Source organism: Triturus cristatus, chromosome 1_2 (assembly GCF_964204655.1).
Source record: "Triturus cristatus chromosome 1_2, aTriCri1.1, whole genome shotgun sequence".
NCBI lineage: Eukaryota > Metazoa > Chordata > Amphibia > Caudata > Salamandridae > Triturus > Triturus cristatus.
The window spans coordinates 921273833-921296004 of NC_140580.1; the positions used below are offsets into that span (position 1 = coordinate 921273833).

The 22172-nt window shown below is 48.2% G+C and overlaps 1 protein-coding gene across 7 annotated transcripts in view; it reads left to right on the plus strand.

Annotated features, from left to right (window-relative positions):
* Positions 1-22172, plus strand: part of PIK3CD (phosphatidylinositol-4,5-bisphosphate 3-kinase catalytic subunit delta) — a 671014-nt gene that overhangs the window by 508749 nt on the left and 140093 nt on the right. For all 7 annotated transcript variants that reach the window (XM_085609767.1, XM_085609777.1, XM_085609774.1 and 4 more), the window contains 2 exons: positions 12222-12389; positions 13272-13395. In XM_085609767.1, the coding sequence (XP_085465893.1) occupies positions 12222-12389; positions 13272-13395 (292 nt within the window). The remainder of the gene's footprint in view (positions 1-12221; positions 12390-13271; positions 13396-22172) is intronic.

Consider the following 22172-nt stretch of genomic DNA (forward strand, 5'->3'; position numbering starts at 1 on the left):
GTAATCAAATTTCCTCAGACCCTCCTTTTGCCATTACTCAGGCAAAAACACAGAGGCTGTTGTTAACCCCTTCCCCGCTCATGACGGAACCGTTCCGTCATGAGCCACGGTTGCCGTGTGCTCATGACGGAACGGTTCCGTCATGACAATCCTGTTGGCGGCCGCTCCGCCTGCGCGGCGCTGTTTCCCCGCCTGTGCGGGGCGACAACGCAAATGGGCGGAGTCATGACGGAACCGTTCCGTCATGAGCACAGCTCAACTGTGGCTCATGACGGAGCGGCTCCGTCATGAGCACAGGCCCACCGCGCTGCCCCCCTGCCCCCCCCAGCGCTGCAGCGGAATGTCCGCAGCAGCGAAGGGGTTAATCAGAATCAACTTCAATAGCCATGAAATCTACAAGCTGTTGTTGCAGCATTATCTTCGTGTTCTCTGCTTTCTGGGATACAGGATTTGGAACACACAGGGTGGCGCAGAGCCCGCATATAGCGGGACCACATTGTAGGCAAAGGCAACATGAGAAGAGAATAGCCAAAGTCACTCCGACAAAGGTAAGAATCTTCCATCCCCATGTAGACAGTAGTCCCCCAAACCATCCCATCAGAGACCAATTCCCTTCATCCTGGTGAACGGACTCAGCGATCTTATGTAGTTTAGAGATGGCTTGGTATACTGTAGGGGCGTTGTCTGGAATGCAACAGCTAGATCCGATAAATTTGCATACGCCCCCACGGTCAGCAAGAATAATATCTAATACCATCCTGTTCTGAAGCGTGACAAGGCGGTCAGCAACGAGTTCTGCAGTGAGATTACTCAAAGCTCCAGCTGTTTCATTGACAGTGGCTTCTACAGCTCGAATTAGTTGTCTTATGTCTCTACTGTTGGCTATTGGACCCCAGAATGGAAGAAGTCCTTTCAAGACATCCCCGACTTCTTGTCCTGACGTATCCTGGTCTAACGCCACCCTTCTTTTCTGTAAATGATGCTTGGCATCTGCTATATATGTAGGGGGCAACAACCAAGCGATATAACAGGTGCCTCTCCAATTACCAGGTAGAGAAGTGTAAGCCTTATTTCCACAAACGAAGTATGTATTACGTGAGGGAACCATGCAAGGCCAATCTTTCCCATTCAAGGTCACAATATATTGGCATTTGCTTGTACCTTTATATTCTAACCCTCCTTTCCTAATACAGAATGGTGCTTGTCCAGGTACCACTAGAAAAGTTTGTCCTTTTCGAGAGGTTTTATTAGAGGGCAGGAAATACAAATCCGTAGATCTGGTTTGGAGATCAGCATATTCTGACTTCTCACTATTCGTCCCATATATCCTTTTTCTGTCCCACCAACATAAATGGTATAGATGTACCCCCAAGCTCCTTACGTCTCGGGTATCACCATCTCCAGAAAATACCCAACTGGCACTCAATTCCCACCATGCACTACACGAACCATTAAATGAAAAAGGAAGGGTAATGTATGGTATTCCAGTATTCACTGAACTTGGCAGAAGACCACAAACCCAACAGTTCGTCGCATTAGTAGCCAATTGATGTTGGTGTAGCATAGAAACAAATGTGTTGTTACGGAATTCACTCCTTCTCGACTCAACATGAGGGGGTAGAGCGACATGTGTATGCATTTCAACGGTAACTTTGGAAATAGGCTGCGTAAAAATTACATGTAGTCCCCATCCTATGCAAGACAATATAATACACATTAAAATCAATATTATTAAAGCCACTACAAAACTATTATGCAATAATTTACAATGCTTCGTGCTCATTGTTTGTATTTTGTCCATTCCCTTTTGAACAGTCATTTCCATCTCTAAATGTTGCCCGTGACGGGAGGTTGCTTCACTCAGCTGTGATTGTCTGTAGTTCTTTTTATTTTCCTACAAGTCCCACAGACCTAGAGCCACACCTTGGGTCACAATTCTGAGACTACGATCACGGCCCTGCAACATGTGGAAATCGGGATAAAGACAAAGTCAATGAGGCACTATTGAGGTATTTTTGTTCAGTCTGGGCCTCAAATCGTACCTCTGGGAACCAGGTACAGTTTGTTCTTGGAAAAGGAGATGTGGTTTAGTAGTGTCTAATTTCAATGCCGGTGGTATAGCTGTTTGCAGGACCTCGTCGTCGTCTTTCTCTGATCTGGCAAAGTCTAGGTGTGCATCGCTAAACAGTCCAAATCTTGGTATTCTTTCGCTTTCAGAATCGCTAATTGGGTTACGAACCCACTGATCATAAGGCAAAGGTAGGGTCACTTTCTTGCAATGTACCCCATGTACCCAGTTCTTTTTGCCGACCACCTTCACTGCAGTACGCGTCGTTAGAAGTACTTGACGAGGTTCTCTCCAGCAAGGTTCCAAGTTCTTCGACCTCTGGAAGTTTTTAATGCAGACCCAATCTCCGGGCCGTATGGTATGACCAGGATCCGTTGAAGCCTGAGGCCTTGGGACTCCCCAAACATTTGCAGGGCGTCCAAACACAACCTCATAAGGACTAAGCCCCATACGGGAATGGGTGGTTGTTCTGGTGGATAAGAGAGCCAAGGGCAAGGGATCAGGCCAAGCAAGACCCGTGCTGTCTTGTATTTTCGCGAGTTTAAGCTTAAGAGTGCCATTATAGCATTCCACCAAACCTGCTGACTGAGGATGGTTTGCAGCGTGGAACTTTTGTTTAATGCCAAGGCCTGTACATACTTTCTGCATGATCTGACCCACAAATTCACTTCCGTTGTCACTCCAAATAATTCTGGGTAACCCAAATCTCGGCAGAAACTCCTTCAAAAGGACTTTTGCCGTGGATAGAGCAGTATTATCTTTCAGGGGATAGGCCTCTATCCATCGGGAGAAGGCACATACCACAACAAGAACATACTTCAGATTGTTACATCGTTCCATGTGAATGTAATCTATTTGCAAAACCTCAAACGGGTATGTTGGGGGAGCAAAGTGGCCTGGCGGTGTTGGTGTTCCCTTCCCCGGGTTATGCATCAAGCATATAATACAATGCTTAACCAGATTGTCTGCACATTTAGGGATCCCCACATTCTGCCATACCGGAGCCAGAAGTTTGAATATACCTTTAGCGCTAATGTGGGCTGGACCATGTGCCATGGTAACTACTGGGAGTACATAAGCATCTGGTAACAACCAGCATTGATGTTCCGACAAGTCTGTCCAGCACCCTGTCACATCCAACCTTCCTATTCTCTCTTTCCACGTACTCAATTCTTTCTCTGTGGCCTCTGCCTGGATCATTTTCACACTGTCCACAGTATTCTCACACATCCCTCCTTGTGCAACCCATCTAGCAGAGCCCGTAACATACATGCGGCTTGTAGTGTCTCTAGCTGTCTCTTTCGCTATCTGGTCTGCGAAAGCATTTCCTTGACCTACATCATCAGTGATCTTCTTATGTCCACTACACTTCACAATTGCTATCTGAGTGGGCAAGGTAAGTGATTCAAGAAGGTCATTTACCAATTGGCCATGCTGTATCTTAGTGCCATGGGATGTGAGAAACCCTCGTTCCTTCCACAGGCGGCCAAAACTATGGGCCACTCCAAACGCATACTGACTATCAGTATACACATTCACCCTTTTTCCTTCAGCCAACACACAAGCTCTAGTCAGTGCTATCAATTCAGCTGCCTGGGCTGAATTATGTATAATACGCGCTGTTTCCACAACAGTGTACAAGGTAGTGACTGCATAGGCTGAGGTCGTTTCACCATTGGGAAGCTTAAAACAAGAACCATCCACCCATAGGATCCCATCCGGGTCCGGGAGTGGAGTATCCTTTAAATCAATCCTGCCTCTTGTCTCTTCCTCCGTGCGGAGGAAGCAATCATGCTGCTCCTGAGTACCATTTTCTACTGGAATTGGCAGCAATGTTGCCGGGTTCAGGGCATTACATCGCTTAATGTGTATGTGGCTAGCCAAGAGCGTCAATTCGTACCCCGAAAGGCGGGCACTCGTGAGGTGTTGAGTCTTTGTTCTATTTAGGAGGGTGTCTACTGCATGCGGCACCATGACAATGAGGGTATTATCTAATACCAATCCAGCAGACTGGCGAATGGAAACTGCCGCTGCTGCTGTAGCCCTCAAACAGCTAGGTAATGCCTTGGCTACTGGATCTAACGTGGACGAAAAATAGTCACAGGGACGTTGCTTGTCCCCAAATCGTTGCGTTAAAACTGATAATGGGCAACCTTCTTTCTCATGAACATAGAGTGTGAAAGGCTTACTGTAATCAGGAGTTCCTAACACAGGAGCAGAGCACAAGGCAGTACGTAAATCAGTGAAACCTTTCTGACATTCCGCAGTCCATGGGAGAGGGTGCGGTGTATCTTTAAGAGTAAGTGCCAACAAGGGTTTCGCCAGAAGGGAAAAATTGGGGATCCATTGTCTACAATAAGAGGTAATACCTAAAAAGGCACGCACCTCTTTTTGCGTACATGGAATAGCCATTTGGGCAATTGCTTGGATACGTTCTGGGGTCAATCGCCATCCCTCCTTTGACAAGGGATGACCTAGGTAGGTAACCTCTTGGCAGCAATATTGCAATTTTGATGGTGAAACCTTGTGGTGGTGGTCAGATAAGTGGCGTAACAGTGAAATGGTAGCCTTTTTACAAGTGTCCTCAGAATCTGCTGCAACCATCAGGTCATCCACATATTGAATGAGAGTGGCCCCTGGTGGTAAAGACATAGTATCGAGCTGTGATTTTAATGCTTGACTATAAATGGAGGGGCTCTCGCAATAACCTTGAGGAGCCCGCTTGAACCGGAAGCTTCGGGCTGCTAAGGAGAAGCCAAAAAATATCCCTCCTTTCCTCAGCAATGGGAATGCTGAAGAAAGCATTTTTGAGGTCAATGACAGAAAACCAGGAAGCTAAGGCGGGTATCATTGTCAACAGGGCATTAATATCCGGGACAACAGGGAATTGAGGTACTACAATCTTGTTGACCTCTCTGAGATCAATCACAAAACGATAGACAGGTGGCTGAGAGGGGTCGGTTCGTTTAAAAACAGGCAGAACAGGGCTATTGCATACATTTCCCCTAGTCTCTTCAACCACACCATTTTGTACCAAATCATGAACTATAGTCAAAAGAGCTTTTTCGCCGTCACTGGAAATTTTATACTGTGAAATACGAGGAAATTTAATATTAGGCTTGAGGGTTACAATGTAGGGCGGGATCCGCTGGAGGCCCACATCATTGGGGCCGGTGGCCCAGAGGGTGGCGGGAAGAGATTGTATTTCAGGGGGAAGCTGGTCTTTAGACAAGTACATCGGTGAGGTCAATTTCTTATCTAAGGTAAGACGTACACCAGTAGGGGAACAGTGTAATGTCGCATACAATCTCTTCAATAAATCCAAGCCCAACAAATTTTCACCACAACCAGTTGTTAAAAGGAGCGGGGCCTCCAATTTGTAAGGACCTATTGAAATGGGCAAAGGGCGTGAAACTGGGTTTTGAACTGGGGCGCCAGAAAAACCTACAGAAACATTCGTACAGCCAGACAAAGGTGCCCCAGGGAGTTTAGAGTGAATCATAGAGCTCTTCGTCGCACCAGTGTCTAATAGGAATGGCTCTGTAACACCTAGTGCTACCACATCAACATAAGGCCCGCTTTGGTCCACTGGAACTGATACCACTCCCTTACTTTGTCCATGGCTGTCCTAGCTAGATTGGGAATTCTGGCTCTCATCCTCGGTATAATAATCATCATTGTAATAGTTGGTAGACTGAACATTTTGCTGATCAAAATAATTTGTGGAGTTTCCAGGGGGCATGGAACGTTGGTTATTAGGCGGCGTACCCCGTCCTCTGCCTCTGGGTGCTGACTGATAACCAACCCGGCCTCGTGACCCGGGAATGCCGCTCGTACGCTGTAACAAAACCGGGCAATTATACTTTAAATGGCCTTCTTCTTTACAGTAGGCGCATTGATTCTGGCCCAGTGGGGGTCGGGGAACAAAAGGCCCAGGCCTCTGCAACTGTCTCTGAAATTGTGGAGGCGGCTGATATTCACGTTGGGCAGGGCGAGGAGGATAAGCTTGTTGCAAAAGAACTTTTGTTTTCAGCTCTTTAGTCTTTTTATCAAGTTTCTCTCTTTCCTCTTTATCCCTATTTTCATAATACTGAGCAGTAGCCAATATCTGGGCCGAAGAGGAGACCGCCCACGCACTCTCGGAATTCTTCAATTTATTAGATATTTCCGGAACCAAATTTGACACAAATTTGTCTACAAACAGTCGTTGGCCACCTTCCGTGCTCATATCCTGACCACTATGATCGATAAACGTCTCCTCAAAACGAGTGAAGAAATCAGAGACGTTTTCATCCGCTTTCTGCTTACAAGCTGCTAACTTATCCCAATTAACTCACAGAGGGGGCATCATAGTTTTCAGTAAGGCAATGATCCTAGCTGGGAGTTCTGTAATTAAAGCCTCCGGTTTGGCACCACCCACTTGGAGTCTGTCCGCGGCAAGTATGGCAGCCCAATCACCCCCCAATTCCCCGGGATGGTCCTCCTTTCGAATCATAGCCCATAATGGTTGTGGGACCACATTACCCATTAGCATGTCTATATTGGCCAAATTCATAATACATGCATCGACAGTTTGGGACAACTCTTTGTAGTACCCAGCAGGATTTTTACGGGGGTCCGGTAAGGACTGTTTAAGGGCCAATACCTCAGATCGTTTCCAAGGAATGTGTACCCACACACGTTGAAAGTGAGCAGGTATAAGAGGATTACCACCCTGAGCTGCAACCTCCTCTCTCCACACTGGGGGAACCTCTCTCATAGGATAGTGTTTTAATTTTCGTCTAACAGAGGAATCGCGTTTTGGCAAAGACCGGCAAGCAAACATCATTCTAAATGTGACAAGCGTCCTTACCGCATCCTCAACCTCTGCGCCCACAATCAGCCCTTTATCAAACTCGGCCTGAACATCTAGCAGGCCCTGAGGGGCTGGTCCCAATCCCATATCCTCCCACTCGTGACCTAAAATGTTACACATAGTATCAAAAACATATCTCTGCGTTGGTGCCTCCCACTTTTGAAAGGTGACCATAATGTCTTGCACACTATACTGGGGGCCATTCGTGATCCACCTTCGGGCAAGGAGATCTAGCACTTCCCGTTCATCTGGACCTGGGAGCTGACTACGAGTTTGTCTACGAGGAGGAACAGGGGTCATTTGAAGTGTCCCAAGGCCAAAAGGCCAGAAACTGTATCAACCATTCGCCTCCGAGCGGAGGGAGAATTCGTCATTAGGACAGGAGACAGAATATTAGGCGGGGCAGAAGAGGGAGTAATAGGTACAAAGGGAGACGAAGGTAGGGGAGAGCTCGGTAATACCGGAAGAGGCTGTGATGGGGGTGCAGGAACCGATTGAGGAGCGACAGGGTCCACATTTTTCTCTGTAGGGGAAGTTGGCAACACTGGATAACATTTATCTACCGCTATACGATGTTGCCTATCTGAAACCTCAATCGCATGATCGGTCTCATTATTTTTAAACTGTTGGGCAGCTTGTAAAATAGACATATCCCTCCTATCTCTTTTAGCTTGTTTTATTTCTTTCTGTTTGGCCTCCTTACGCCATAAGCGAAAAGAGTCAAACATAGCCAGCCGGGCTTTTCGTTTAAACAAAGTGTCCTCCAAATTATCTAAGATATTGAGCTCAAAACTGCCATTCTGCGGCCACCGTAAAACACCATCTTTCCTAGTATAGCGAACCCACGCCTCATTAAAGGCTATGGGGCCAATACCATGTTTAGAATATACTTCATAAGTGGGAGTCCCGGCCGGAGGAATTGGACAAGAGTCCTCCAGTCGGGAATCCCTATCGCAACAACAACAAAACCATCTTCCAAACTTACTGAAACCAGGCATCGCTATCACACTAGTTTCTTTACAAACTTCAAGGGGTTAATTAGTCGCTTTATAGTACAAAAACTGCACTCACCCGTCGGTTTCGGCTTTTGCAAAAGTCGAACAAAGACAAAACAAAGACAAAGGAGTGGCCACTATACTTAACTTAACCAGATGTTTTCTTATGCCAACAGAGGTCCGTCTAATGTCTCGCAATACCAATCACCAAGGGAGCCAAAGCGTGGCGGCAGTCAGGGCAGCAGGTCTTCGCAGCCGTTGGAAGGGAGAAGCCACACTGTAAAAACCTTCGGTCCACTTACGACATGCAGGGGTCGATCACGTGGTGCGCGTCCTCCGGAATTTCCTTGCGGGGCTCCTCACGATCCTCGGGCTGGACCCACGACCTCTGAAGCCGCCTCACAGAGGGCACCGTTTGAAGAACCAGGCTGAATTAGGCCTGGCGGCGCAGGGTACGCCTGAAATCTTCTGAGTTCGCCTTCTAAATGTACAGAGACACGGAACACTCTGTTGGCATAGGAACTTCAATTTATTAGCTGCAGCTAGGTACAGTTGTCCTAGAAGTACATCAGTGGTAGGTTCTCAGGAGACTGCCACTTCAATCCGTGGCTCACAGTCTTTTATAGAGCTTGAATCCCCTAAAGCAACAACCCCCTCAATGTGCAATAAAAACAAACAAATCATCCACTAGCAAACATTCTTTGTACAAGATACAGGATAATAGGTAATAGAAATTCCTTCCCTGGGGTCGTGTTCTCTACCTGACCCTATAGGCCAGGTGGCATGAGCATTCCTAAGTTAAATTAATTTACAACAGGACGTGTTTGCGTGTTGCAGGTGGTGATTCGTAAAATAATTGGAGAGGCAGAGAAGGATCGCCAAGGGTCAATAGATGGTTATCACGGGAATTAGTTGCTTCGAGCCGGGTCTCAGAATGTACTTTGCTCAGAGAGACAGGAAAAGGTCGTTTAACATGTTACAGTACAGAGTATGAAAGAAACGCTACGAAGGTCGTTGGTGCCTGAGTGAGGGCAACATCGCAAAGGTGTCAATACGCAAGATGGAGCCGTAATCAAATTTCCTCAGTCCTTGTCTCCCAGGAACGTCGGAGATGTGGTGTCCTTAGGGAGTGGCCCAAGTGGGTCCCCCTCTATGCCCCACATGGAGTCGTTAGGGCGCGGCCTAGCTCCGCCCGCTCCTTTCTCTGGAATCGGAGCCTGTTCTGGATGAGGCGGAGCCGGCACCGGGACGGCGTCTGAAGATTGCCTCGTCAGCCCCGGCACCCTCTCCTTCTTCTGAGAGGGAGTTGGTCATAGTTTTGGCGCCGAATGGCGCCGACTTGATGTCGGAGGCCGCGACCTTGCCGAATTTACAATGCGTTCAGCCTTAGATACTGCGGATTCTTTGGGGCGAGCTCTGTTGCCTTAAGGCATCACGCTTGGTTGCGAGATAGCCTCTTCCCTGAAAATATCCGGGAGCGATTGGTTGACTCACCCTTTGATGGGGTTTTGCTCTTTGATGCTCACGCTGAGTCGGCGGTTCAGCGGCTCCTGGCGGGCTTTCGTCCTCCCACTTAGGCCCTTTCGGGCCGGTCTTCTATGGTACTTTTTCATTTTGCATCCTTAGATTTACTGTGTTTACCATGGGCAGTGAGACTTACATTTTCTTTTTTCTGTGATCAAGGGTGCTTACCCTTTTATTGGCATCCCTTGAATGCGTTTTTGCTTTCAGCTGCCTGTTAGCCTTTTGTGGCCGTGTTCCACAGGTTGCTGTGTCCTCTGACTGTGGTATTCAGCCGGTGGCTTGGCTCGATGATGTTATTACGGCTCGGTACTCAGCTCACAGGTTCGGTTCGTTACTGCGTTCTTTTGGCCTGGCTTCTTGCCCTAAGAGGTGCCCCCCGTTGTTTGGGGTATACATACTCCATGTGGTGTACTTGTATGCTATTATATAGCCTTGCTTATCTCACCTGGGCCTGGGGGTCATGTGGGCTCCAAGCGTCGCTTGGTGGTCCATTGTATGGTGTTCTATGTTTCTCCCTGATGCCATCTGCTTTCGCCATGGTCATCCACCTCCTTTGGAGGTTCCATGGTCTCCTCTTCCAAAACGGCTCCTACCTGCCCTTACTGTTCTAGGTATGGTCCGGTATATACATGTTCATGCTCCTGGCTCGTTCTGTCTCTGCATATAGTATGTTTATACATTTATGTCTACATGCCGGTTGCCTTGGTATCCTCTTCCTACGTCGCTACCCCTTGTCGAGGCTGTGACGTCTGGACCAATATATCCATGTGTGTGTGGGCTTCTTTGAGTTGATGCAAGGTGGCCATGGGTTCCTTCTTGCTTCTGCTTACTGGAGTGGTTTTCCAAATTGACATATGGTCCCATTTTGTTGTTCGACGATGTACGTGTCTTTCTGGAGTGTTGGTCTTGGATTCTGAGACTTTTCCCACCTTTCGTTACCGTGGTGTTTTTGGCCTCTTCCTTTGGATATGCCTACTCTTGTTGCAGCAACGCCTGCGGGACAGTTCTTTTGATGGCAGAGGTCATTGATTACTGTCTACAAGTCTATGTTGTGGGTTGTTTCTCACTTTGACCTCATGCTGCCCGGTCGGGCACTCTTCTGTTTCTGTGTAAGCCACTTTAAGGTCTCTTTGGCCTTTTGCCGGCGAAATATTCTACCTGCTTCGGCGGGTCAGACATTGGTGCTATTGTCCCTCCTTACCCCCTTTTGGGGTTGGGTGCGCGCTTGGCATGCTTCTTATCCTGCTGGGTTTTTCCCTACGCATTGCTCAGGTTCTGGCTCTTGCCTTTGGGCTCTTGCCACCGGCTCCTTCGGCTTCCTTCTATAAGCTAGTCTGTTAGGTGCTGGTTACATCTCTTCGAGTTCTTTTCGAGCTTGGCTCAATGCACTAATCGTGCGCCATTTCGCGGGGAGTGATCCTTCTTGCTCTCTCTCTTTCCTTGCTCTGGTATAGGGCTCATGCCATTCTACCTGTCATTTTTTTATACGGGTATGGTGTGGCGCCATTCTGGCATGTTTTTTGGATTTCTTCTAACCTGTGACTTCTGCTCTTTGTGCTGCCCGGCTGTTCTGCCACAGCTTCCCCCCCCTTACCCGTCACTCTGTTGCCAGATCAGAGGCTTGGCGCTTTCTGTTGTCCTGTCGCAGACCCGCCTCCCTTGGGGTATGACTGTGGTATCTATTCTAAGTTAAGGAATCTGCGACTAGATGTCTCTATCAGCTGTACGAGTTACTTACCTCCGGTAACGATGTATCTGGTAGAGACGTTGTCTAGCCGCAGATTCGTTAACGCCCTCCCGGCCTCCCCGTTCTGCGAGGACCTTGTCTTGTGGTGTTTTCCGCTGGCCTCTTCGGTTGCCATTGGGTTATATCTCAGAGGGGTTCAGATTGTTGCACTCCCCTGGGTGCTTTCCTTTACAGTTCGCCTCTGCTGGGGGCTTCTTTCTGTTATATGGTGCCTTTGATTCACGAGGAGATTCGTTTTCCTCTCCAGTTCCCTTCCCTTCCGCCTGCTCTACTACCTCGGGGTCCTGGTCTCCTTATGGTTATCCTCTTTGAGGGTCTGTTGTGCTCTGTTTCCTATCTCTGTTTTTAGAGGGGAAGGGGAAGTTTCCTACAGTGAACTGTTGTTCTTTCTGTGTTCCATTCTTAGTGGACGGCACTGTTCCACATGGCACTATTAGTCTGTTTCATTTTGTCGAGATGTTCTTCCCTTGTTGCACTCGGGAAGGAGCTTCCGGTTCCTTGCGGGGCACTTTCTCACGGCTTCCACTTGTATGTGTAGGCAGTGTCTATTCTGTCTTTCAGATGGTGTCTTCCACCATCATCCTCCTTTCTTCACGGATTTTTCATCCATCACACACTGTTCCAATACTTTCACAGTTTCTGGTTGGTGGCTCCGCGTTGTGCCGCGGAAAAGTTTCTCCAAAGAAAACTGATGTCAGCACGCCAGGAGGGACTTATATGACATTGCTGACGTCACGTACGTGGACGACGTTAGGACGTGGTCGTGTGGCACCGTCCCCCGGCGCGCAGAGGTGCTGCTGCAAACAATTTCTGGATCCAGTCTCACGCCTGGGGATATTCTAAGTTAAGGAATCTGCGGCTAGTAAACGTCTCTACCAGATACATCGTTACCGAAGGTAAGTAACTCGTACATTGTGCTCAGATTGTCAAACTTGGTGGATATCACGAAGCATGTTAAGAAGGGTATGTTGGTTTCCTGTTGTCCCCCTTGCTAATACATGGTGTATTTCAACTCTTTCCTTGATCATGCAGGATGACACCATATGGTTGTCTCTCTACGGGAGACAAAACTGGACTCATTGAAGTCATCATGCATTCTGAAACCATAGCAAACATCCAGCTTAACAAAAGCAACATGGCTGCCACAGCGGCTTTCAACAAAGAGGCATTGCTGAACTGGTTAAAAACCAAGAACCCAGGGTAAGTGCTGACTGTGTTAGGTCATACAGGCAGACTAAACTCTCTCACATAGTTTGTTTCAACCTCACCTTCTTCCTTTTTAAATACATTACCTAAACTGTTCCGCAGTGCAATATATCGTTTAACTGCTGTGTTTTGACTGTTCTGTTCATTCCATTTCATTCTGTTGTCCAGCACTCTATTGCTTTGAAGGTAGATTCATGTTGTAGTGATAAACATAGACTCATGAACAAATACATACAGTCTTTTGCTAGCCTTGATCACAAATGCCATTGTAATGCCAATCTAAAAGGAATACCCAGAATTGAAAAACATTGGAGACTTTATGTCCTTGCTTCAGTTTAAAGTTCACATGAGGGGATCATAATAAATGTGCCCTACTATGCAAGATTTAAGACCACTATGTCCCCGTTCACAACGTTTTTATTAGCAGCAATTACATAGCCTAGATTCACATAGGTGATAGGAGGTAGTTCAGTATGCTCTTCATTGTGACCTGCTCACAAACATACTTTCACCTCCTGCTCCATGATTCTGGTCTTTCCATTTTATGCTTCACTTTCCATCTCTGTTCTCCTGCATGTCCCCCTCTAGCCTTGCTTCTGAACTCTGGTACACTACTACTGCCATGTGATCCCCTCTGAACTTGTTACCTGGCCTTCTCCTCTGGCCTTTTCCTCAGACCCCCCCCCCCTTGTCCTGCCCTCTGAAATGCCATGCTCTTACCAGCTGCATCTCCTCTTGCCCTCTGATCATCTAATTAGATCTCCTACTCTTTGATCTTCTGCTCATGATGTCTACACTCCTGCCCTCATTCTCTCAGCTTCTGATTTAATCTTTTATAGGCTTCTCATCTTCTGTTCATAATGCTCTTTTCCACAGGGATTCACTAGAACGAGCCATTGAGGAGTTCACACTTTCCTGTGCTGGGTATTGTGTTGCAACATATGTGTTGGGCATTGCAGATCGCCACAGTGACAATATCATGATTCGTGAGAATGGTCAGGTATGTACTAGTAGCTTTTCTGGTGTTAGCTGCTTAATGGCTCTTGGCAGAAAGGGAGGGACATGCCACATGTATTTTCTCTTCTCAAGTTGGTCCCTGCACAAGAAGAGATGAGATGGGTGGGGTAGTCAATGTATGTCAGTCTTGCTCACCCCAAATTACATTACTGTAAAAGGTAGCTACGGAGCAGGTAGGTATGTTTTGCTGAGTTGTACGGGAACATTATTCCTCTTCCTATTCATACTGTTAGAGACAAGGCTGCTAGTCCTCTCTACTGCCATTGAAAGATAGATATAGATAATTTTTATTGCACAATTAATTAAAATCATTGCAATCGAGCTTGATTAGATTCGGTATAAAGTGCATAATTTCTGATTTTAAAAGTAAAATGTAAGAGCATGGTGTCCTATTATTCTAAAATGTAAAACATTTCAAACATCACCTTGTCAGCGATAGAAACATAAATGGATTAAAACAATGAATGCAGCATTGAACGTTATGGTTCTATTGGATTCTCAGAAGTCAGCATGACTTTTACAGCTGGCAGAAATTCATAAAGCATGCTGCCAGCTGTGCTGAATCGCTTTTCATATACTCTTCCAGGGCAGCCCGACATGTCTGAATGTTTAAAGTACGCCAAATGGGGCGGAGCGAATACATTCTGAAGGGGCTAATATCAAAATGAATGGATAATGAGTCCATGGTTGGTAATGGCGCTTTCCCTTTTCAGTACTTAGTTGGTGCAAACTATCTGTAGGTGCTCAAGGGAAGAGGGGTCACCCGCCCCTCTCAATTCGTAATTCCAAGGGATCACACACAATATTGTTTTCGTACCCGAGCACACATATAATATCAAATACTGATTATTATCATGTAACAATATAAACAGGACAATTTCGTAATTGTTGCACTTAAATTTTTTTTTCTTCCGTTGGTCCAGCCAACACGTGTTTCATCGCCTGGGAGTGCCCGCGACTTCCTCAGGGCTGGAAGAATAAGCACAGAACTTGCTTGTAATGTATACATCTCTGAAAGAGCATTAAAATGAGATACAAGTGGAGCCCACAATATATAAGAAATATATACCAAAACAGTAAGACAAAGTCCAGTGAACATGGTGTGGTTGCTGATGATTTTTAAAACACACCCACATTGCTGATAAGAGGTGACTCTTATTAATATTAGAGGTTAGTGCTATAGGCTTTTGACTGTGAACCGGATTTAAACGGATTGTATTTCTGGTTCATGCTACTCCGCGGCCGTACCGGGGACCGAGAGTCGGACGTATACTCACGTCGCAACACGAAAGGTAAGGGTTTTGGCTATGGGCTATGGACTTTGAGACGTTACTATGAAGATATGAGTCTATTGGGGATATGCTAAGTCCTATCTCTTTTCACAGTGCTTTATTGAAGTTGGACGATACAGAAGCCACGATCACAAGAATATTTTGTGAGTTGTTTTCACGCTCTACATAAGAAATTTTAATATGTATTGAGTTTATATTATGTATAAACAGTATTGTAGTTGTATTTTGTGACTATATTGATTCATTAAGACGCGAGAATCATTAGAACGGGTATATTTTGGTCCCACGTGATACTGGACCTTTTTACTTCAAAATTAGGATGTGCTAGGATGCTTTTGTTTCTGACTCGGGTAACATAGCGGTCACTGTTTGTTATCATATCTTTGACATCAGATATGCAGGGCACTCTTTATGACCTTCATGGTCCTGTGGTCAAATATTATGATGTACCAATTATGCATAGTACACTTGCTTTGAAGGCATAGGATGTAAAAAAGTTCTTACTCGCCTTACTGATAACATTAGGAAGATACACTTTAGATATCCCCTCGGTATGGGTATCCATTATGATGCCACATTGGGATTGGGAGATAGGAGTATGGATTGGGGCACATGGTTTCATCAATCAATCAATCAAGCATTTATATAGCGCACTACTCACCCAGAGGGTCTCAAGGCGCTGGGGGAGGGGGGTCCGCTACTGCTCGAACAGCCAGGTCTTGAGTTGCTTCCTGAAGGCAAGGTGGTCCTGGGTCAGGCGGAGGTGTGTCGGGAGGGAGTTCCATGTCTTGGCGGCGAGGTAGGAGAAGGACCGTCCCCCTGTGGTGGCTCTTCGGATGCGGGGGACGGCGGCGAGGGCGTGGCCGGTCGATCGAAGCTGGCGTTTGGGAGCGTAGAAGTTGAGGCGTCTGTTGAGGTATCCTGGGCCTTGGTTGTGTAGGGCTTTGTGTGCGTGGGTGAGGAGTCGGAAGGTGATTCTCTTGTTGACCGGGAGCCAGTGCAGGTCTCTCAGGTGTCCGGAGATGTGGCTGCGACGGGGGATGTCCAGGATGAGTCGTGCTGAGGCGTTCTGGATTCGCTGGAGTCTCTTCTGGAGTTTGGCGGTGGTTCCGGCATAGAGGGAGTTGCCGTAGTCCAGACGGCTGGTGACGAGGGCCTGGGTGACCGTCTTCCTGGTCTCGGTGGGGATCCACCGGAAGATCTTACGTAGCATGCGCAGGATGTTGAAGCACGACGAGGAGACGGCGTTGACTTGTCTGGTCATGGAGAGGGAGGAGTCCAGGATGAAGCCCAGGTTGCGTGCGTGGTCTGTTGGTTTGGGTGCGCTGCCTAGGGCGGGGGGCCACCAGGAGTCGTCCCAGGCGGAGGGTGAGGATCCCAGGATGAGGACTTCCGTCTTGTCCGAGTTCAGTTTCAGGCGGCTGTTCTTCATCCATTCGGCTACTTCTTTCATCCCTTCGTGAAGGTTGGCTCTGGCGGTGGCGGCGTCATTGGTGAGGGAGAGAATCAGCTGGGTGTCGTCTGCGTAGGAGATGATGTTGAGGTTGTGCTGGCGTGCGATGTCTGCGAGGGGGCTCATGTAGACGTTGAAGAGGGTTGGACTGAGCGAGGAGCCTTGAGGAACGCCGCAGATGACTTTGGTGGCTTCAGATCTGAACGGGGGGAGGCGGACTCTCTGTGTCCTTCCGGCGAGGAAGGAGATGATCCACTCCAGTGCCTTCTCCTGGATTCCGACGTTGCTGAGTCGCTGCACTAGTGTACGGTGGCAGACAGTGTCGAAGGCCGCGGAGAGGTCTAGGAGGATGAGGGCTGCTGTTTCTCCGTTGTCAAGCAGTGCTCGGATGTCATCAGTGGCTGCGACAGGGCGGTCTCGGTGCTGTGGTTGGCCCGGAAGCCAGACTGCGAGAGGTCGAGGGAACCGTTCGTCTCGAGGAAGGCGGCCAGCTGCTTGTTGACGGTCTTCTCGATGACTTTTGCAGGAAACGGGAGCAGCGAGATGGGGCGGTAGTTCTTGAGGTCGGTGGGGTCGGCTGATGGCTGCTTTAGTAGAGCGCTGAGTTCGGCGTGCTTCCAGCTCTCCGGGAAGGTAGCGGTGTCGAAGGAGGTGTTGATGATGTCCCGCAGGTGGGGTGCGATGACAGCGTCGGCCTTGTTGAAGACGTGTTGAGGGCAGGGGTCGGTAGGAGATCCGGAGTGGATGGAGTTCATCGTGCGGATGGTGTCTTCGGTGCTGATCGGGGTCCAGGCGCGGAGGGTGGTGGTGGGGGGAGGTGGTTTGGTCGTGGCGTGAGTCAGTTGAGTGCTGAAGCTGTTGTGTATGTCCGCGATCTTGTTGTGGAAGTAGGAGGCGAGGGAGTTGCAGAGGTCTTGCGAAGGGGTGATGTCGTTGTTTCCGGCGTTGGGGTTGGAGAGCTCTTTAACGATGTTGAAGAGTTCCTTGCTGTTGTGTGCGTTGTTGTCCAGTCGTTCCTTGAATGCGGTTTTCTTGGTGGCGTGGATGAGTTGGTGGTGTTTTCGGGTGGCGAGCTTGAGGGCAGTCATGTTGTCCGGTGTTGGGTCTCTGCGCCATGTTCTCTCGAGGGCTCGGCAGTTCTTCTTGGAGCTCTTGTGTTCGTCGGTGAACCATGGGGCTTTCTTGCTGCCGGGTCTGCTAGGCGGGGTCTTCAGAGGGGCGAGGTCATCTGCGCAGTTGCTGATTTCGCGAGGTTGGTGGCCGCCTGGCTTGGGTTCGTTGCGCTGGTGGGAGGTTTCATGCTCAGGGAGGTCGCGAGCTGGTCGGCTGTGATCTTGTTCCAGCTTCTGCGTGCAACCTGTTGCTGGTGGTGGTGGATCGTGGTCCTTCTGAAGCTGAAGTGGACGCAGCTGTGGTCCGTCCAGTGGAGTCCGGTGGCGTGGCTGAAGGCGATGTCCTTGCTGGATGAGAAGACGGGGTCAAGTGTGTGTCCGGCGTAGTGGGTGGGGGTGGTGACCAGCTGCTTGAGTCCCAGGTTTGCGAGGTTGTCCAGCAGGGTGGTGGTGTTGCGGTCGTTGTTGTTCTCCAGGTGGAAGTTGAGGTCCCCGAGGAGGATGTAGTCAGCGGAGAGGAGGGCGTGCGGGCTGATGAAGTCGGCGATGTCTTCGCTGAATTGTGTGCGTGGTCCCGGGGGTCTGTAGATGAGGGTGCCTCTGAGGGTGGTCTTGGGGTTGATGTGGACCTGGAAGTGCAGGTGCTCGGCGGGTGCGAGGGTGTCGTTGGTGTTGGTCGTGATGCGGATGGTGTTCCTGTGGATGATGGCGATGCCTCCTCCGGTCTGGTTGATGCGGTCCCTTCGGATGATCTTGTAGCCGTCTGGGATGGCGATGGCGATGTCGGGCGCTGAAAAGGCGTTCATCCAGGTTTCCGTGAGGAAGGCGACGTCTGGTGAGGTTGTGTCGAGCAGGTTCCAGAGCTCGATGGCGTGTCTGTGGACGGAGCGGGTGTTGAGCAGGATGCATTTCAGGTGGCTGCTGCTGTTGCTCGTCTTGGTCTTGGTTGGTGCTGGAGTAGTGCTGGTCCGGATGCAGGTGAACTTGCAGGCGTTGCAGCAGAAGGGTCCGTGGGTGCGTCTCGGGGTGGCTCGGTAGCATCCTGGGATTCGGCCGGCGTTGAGTGCGTTGGAGGTGGCGGCGTCGTACGTCCGGCGGGTGGGCTGGGGTCTGCGGGGGCCAGGGGTCCTGGTGCTGGGCGCGGGCCAGGCACGGACGGGCGCAGACTGGCTTACCTTTGGCGCACCTTCGGCGCTCAGTCGGCGCTCCCGCTGCGCGCGTCCGCTGCGCGGGCGCTCTGGGGGCGTCATAAGAAGGGGGACGAGAGGGCGGGTCAGCTGGGCGGCGGGAGCGGCTCGGCCAATGGGCCGGTGGTGGGCGGGGCCTGTGGCGAGCTGCGGCGGAAAAACTGGCGAGCGGGCGGCTCTGCGGCAAGGCTGGCAGGCAGGAGCAGGAGGCGGCAGGAGGAGCAAGGGGGTGACCCGGCCTGGTGAGAGGCGCAGCGGTCACTCCCGAGCACTCCTTGCTGTCCCCTTAAGAAGGGGGACGAGAGGGCGGGTCAGCTGGGCGGCGGGAGCGGCTCGGCCAATGGGCCGGTGGTGGGCGGGGCCTGTGGCGAGCTGCGGAGGGAAACTGGCGAGCGGGCGGCTCTGCTGCAAGGCTGGCAGGCAGGAGCAGGAGGCGGCAGGAGGAGCAAGGGGGTGACCCGGCCTGGTGAGAGGCGCAGCGGTCACTCCCGAGCACTCCTTGCTGTTCCCTTAAGAAGGGGGACGAGAGGGCGGGTCAGCTGGGCGGTGGGAGCGGCTCGGCCAATGGGCTGGTGGTGGGCGGGGCCTGTGGCGAGCTGCGGCGGGAAACTGGCGAGCGGGCGGCTCTGCGGCAAGGCTGGCAGGCAGGAGCAGGAGGCGGCAGGAGGAGCAAGGGGGTGACCCGGCCTGGTGAGAGGCGCAGCGGTCACGGTTCATATATTAGAGATGGTACATGATCGTTGATAGATGCTTGTCAATAGAACAGGACAGATTGAGTTTGGAGCTCTCCTGTTTGATGTTTACATGTGGTTACCTTATAATATCAATTGAATCTTGAATTTTGGCTAGTATCAAGCCATGATAGGTCTGGCCTTTTGCTATATCTTTGTTACAGATGCACAGGACAGAATCTTTCAAGACGGACCCATTTTATTTCCTGCCCTTGTGGCCGGGACGGAATTATAACCGGTCTCAAGGTAGTTATATTATTTTATAACTTCCTCTTGCATATGTGATTATTATACTGGAGTGATAATTTACATACTTATTCGCTCCTTCGTTGTTTTAGGCTGAATTCTTCATCTATTCATACCAATTAGGTACATGTCGTCCTGACTCTTAGATGCACATTGACACCATTCAAATAATGCGAATGTGCACAATCACCAACTTTTATTTGTTCACCTTCACAGCACTGGTGCAAATTATGGATTAAGGTTATGAGCACTAGTTTCTCACTGTCACGGAGACCCATGTTGATTTTTATACATATTTCTTCACACTCCGTATCAGGAATGTGGGTCTGTTTTAAAATCATCAGCAACCACACCATGTTCACTGGACTTTGTCTTACTGTTTTGGTATATATTTCTTATATATTGTGGGCTCCACTTGTATCTCATTTTAATGCTCTTTCAGAGATGTATACATTACAAGCAAGTTCTGTACTTATTCTTCCAGCCCTGAGGAAGTCGCGAGCACTCCCGGGCGACGAAACACGTGTTGGCTGGACCAACGGAAGAAAGAAAAATTAAAGTGCAACAACTACAAAATTGTCCTGTTTATATTGTTACATGATAATAATCAGTATTTGATATTTTATGTGTGCTCGGATACGGAAACCACATTCTCAAGGGGCGTAGTATCTCACAGATACACAATATGTGAATTAACGATTCCTCTTCTCCCCCACATACTTGGCACTGTGTAGCTACCATGTCTATGTACCCTTGGCCGTACTTGTATACCAATAGTGGAATCAAGCCGAACCGTAGCCTCATTAGTTGGAACTTCATTATTGGCTTTAAGGGAGATGACAGGTAATGTGAGAAGCCCCCGCTGTTATATAATTTTGATGCCCAGCTTCCGTGCTTTAGCTTTTTCAAGGTTGTTGCACCACTGCCATGGAAAGAAGTAGCAGCTATGGACAGTAATGGATGAATGGTCTCAAGGTATCAATGCCATGTCTCAAGGACTGCAGGATTGATGTTCTCTCTCTGGAGAGTATGGTTTCAGACAGAGAACCACTCTTCTACTTGCCCCTCAATAAGTGTAGGTGCAAACAAACAACCAGAGGTCCATAATAAACAAAGGACTACGTCGAAATATGTCTGAGCTAGCCAGCAACTGCCATTTCCAAACCTATTACTCTGAGAGGAATTTGTCACCCAAAAAAGGTTTTCTCTATGCAGCAGGGTTATCTAATCAACCGCAGATTTTAGTCATCTACATCTTCAGTTATACAATAGCTGAGTTTCAGTTTATTTGCTAACAAGTATTACTATTAAAATTGTTTAAAGAGTGTGATAACATTAAAAAGGGGGAGGGGTAGCATTAGAGGACTTTTATATAACATATAGAAATGTCCAATATTACTTCTTAATGGGATCTTTGCTTATATTAATGGCCACTGAATATCTCTGCCTCAGTGCGGAATAGCAGAACACTTTTCATAAGCGAAATCTTGTTAATCTCATTGTATGTTTAGAGACAACTTCTGCATCTCATGACATAGGCATATTATTTTGTTACTAATTCTTTAAAAAAAGTATTTCCAATAAATTATCATACATACAAACTAAACGGGTACATTTTCGGAGCCTTACAATACCTTTTTAAAATAATGAAAGACCAATGAGCAGATAGAAGTGACCTTTAGAAATTCAAGAAAACCATATTGTGCCTTTAAGGCAGCAAGCTTTTTGAGAGACTAGAAGTAGTATTGGTGCTATTTTCCTTGCTGCTAATACAACATTGTGATTTAGCTGTCAGAATATTTCTGAAACATTGATTAAGTTTGAATTGCTTTGGCCATTTTTAATTATCAGTTCCTTCCCTGATCAAAAATAGGGGATAAGATTTTAATTGCTTTTATCAGGGTTCAAAGTATTTTAACATATGGTGTGTTTGCTGCTATATATAGTAATCCTCTTCAGCCAGCAGACATTAGGAGAGGTGGTCTAAGGATCACCACCCATCCCCATATCTGAATAGATGCTGCTTTCTTGAGTTTCCCATATTAGGGCATCATCTTTGTTAGCGTGCAAGTCGTTCCCTCTTTAGTGAAAAGCAGGGATGGCTAGTTAGGAGCCTTGCAGTCTTGTCAGCCTTACTACAGGAGACTAGAAGTATTACTGCTACTGTTTTTCTCTCTGCTAGTTATGACTATGTGATTTTGTTGCTAGATTATTTATGGATTATTAATTGACTATGAATTGCTTAGGCTATTTTGAATTGTCAATTCCCTCTTACTGATCGAAAATAGGGAAACAAGATTTTAATTGATTTCTCAGGGATGAAAATATTTTAACATGTGTAGTGTGTTTGCTGCTATATATAGTGATCCGCTTCCTCCGGCAGAAATTAAGAGAGGCGGACTAAGAAGATCCTGACATTATGACTCTGCTATTTTGAGTTGCCCATATAAGGTTGCCATCTTTGTTACCTTGCTAGTCACTCCTTGATTATTGTAAGTCAGTGGCAGCTGTTTAAGAGCGCCACAGGCTCATCTGGACTACAGGAATGCCAGTGGCGTTCCAAAAGGCAAGCAGTGTGTCTACAACCGTCAGTGACTGCCTGCGACTGACTGCGGCCAGGCACGATGCCCCTTATTTAATTAGATATAGAGGCTCCATGGATTATGCTAACATCGAAGGTACCATGTGAATTATCAGTTTTAAACTGCGGTCCAGCTAAAATATGTGCCTGCTCATATT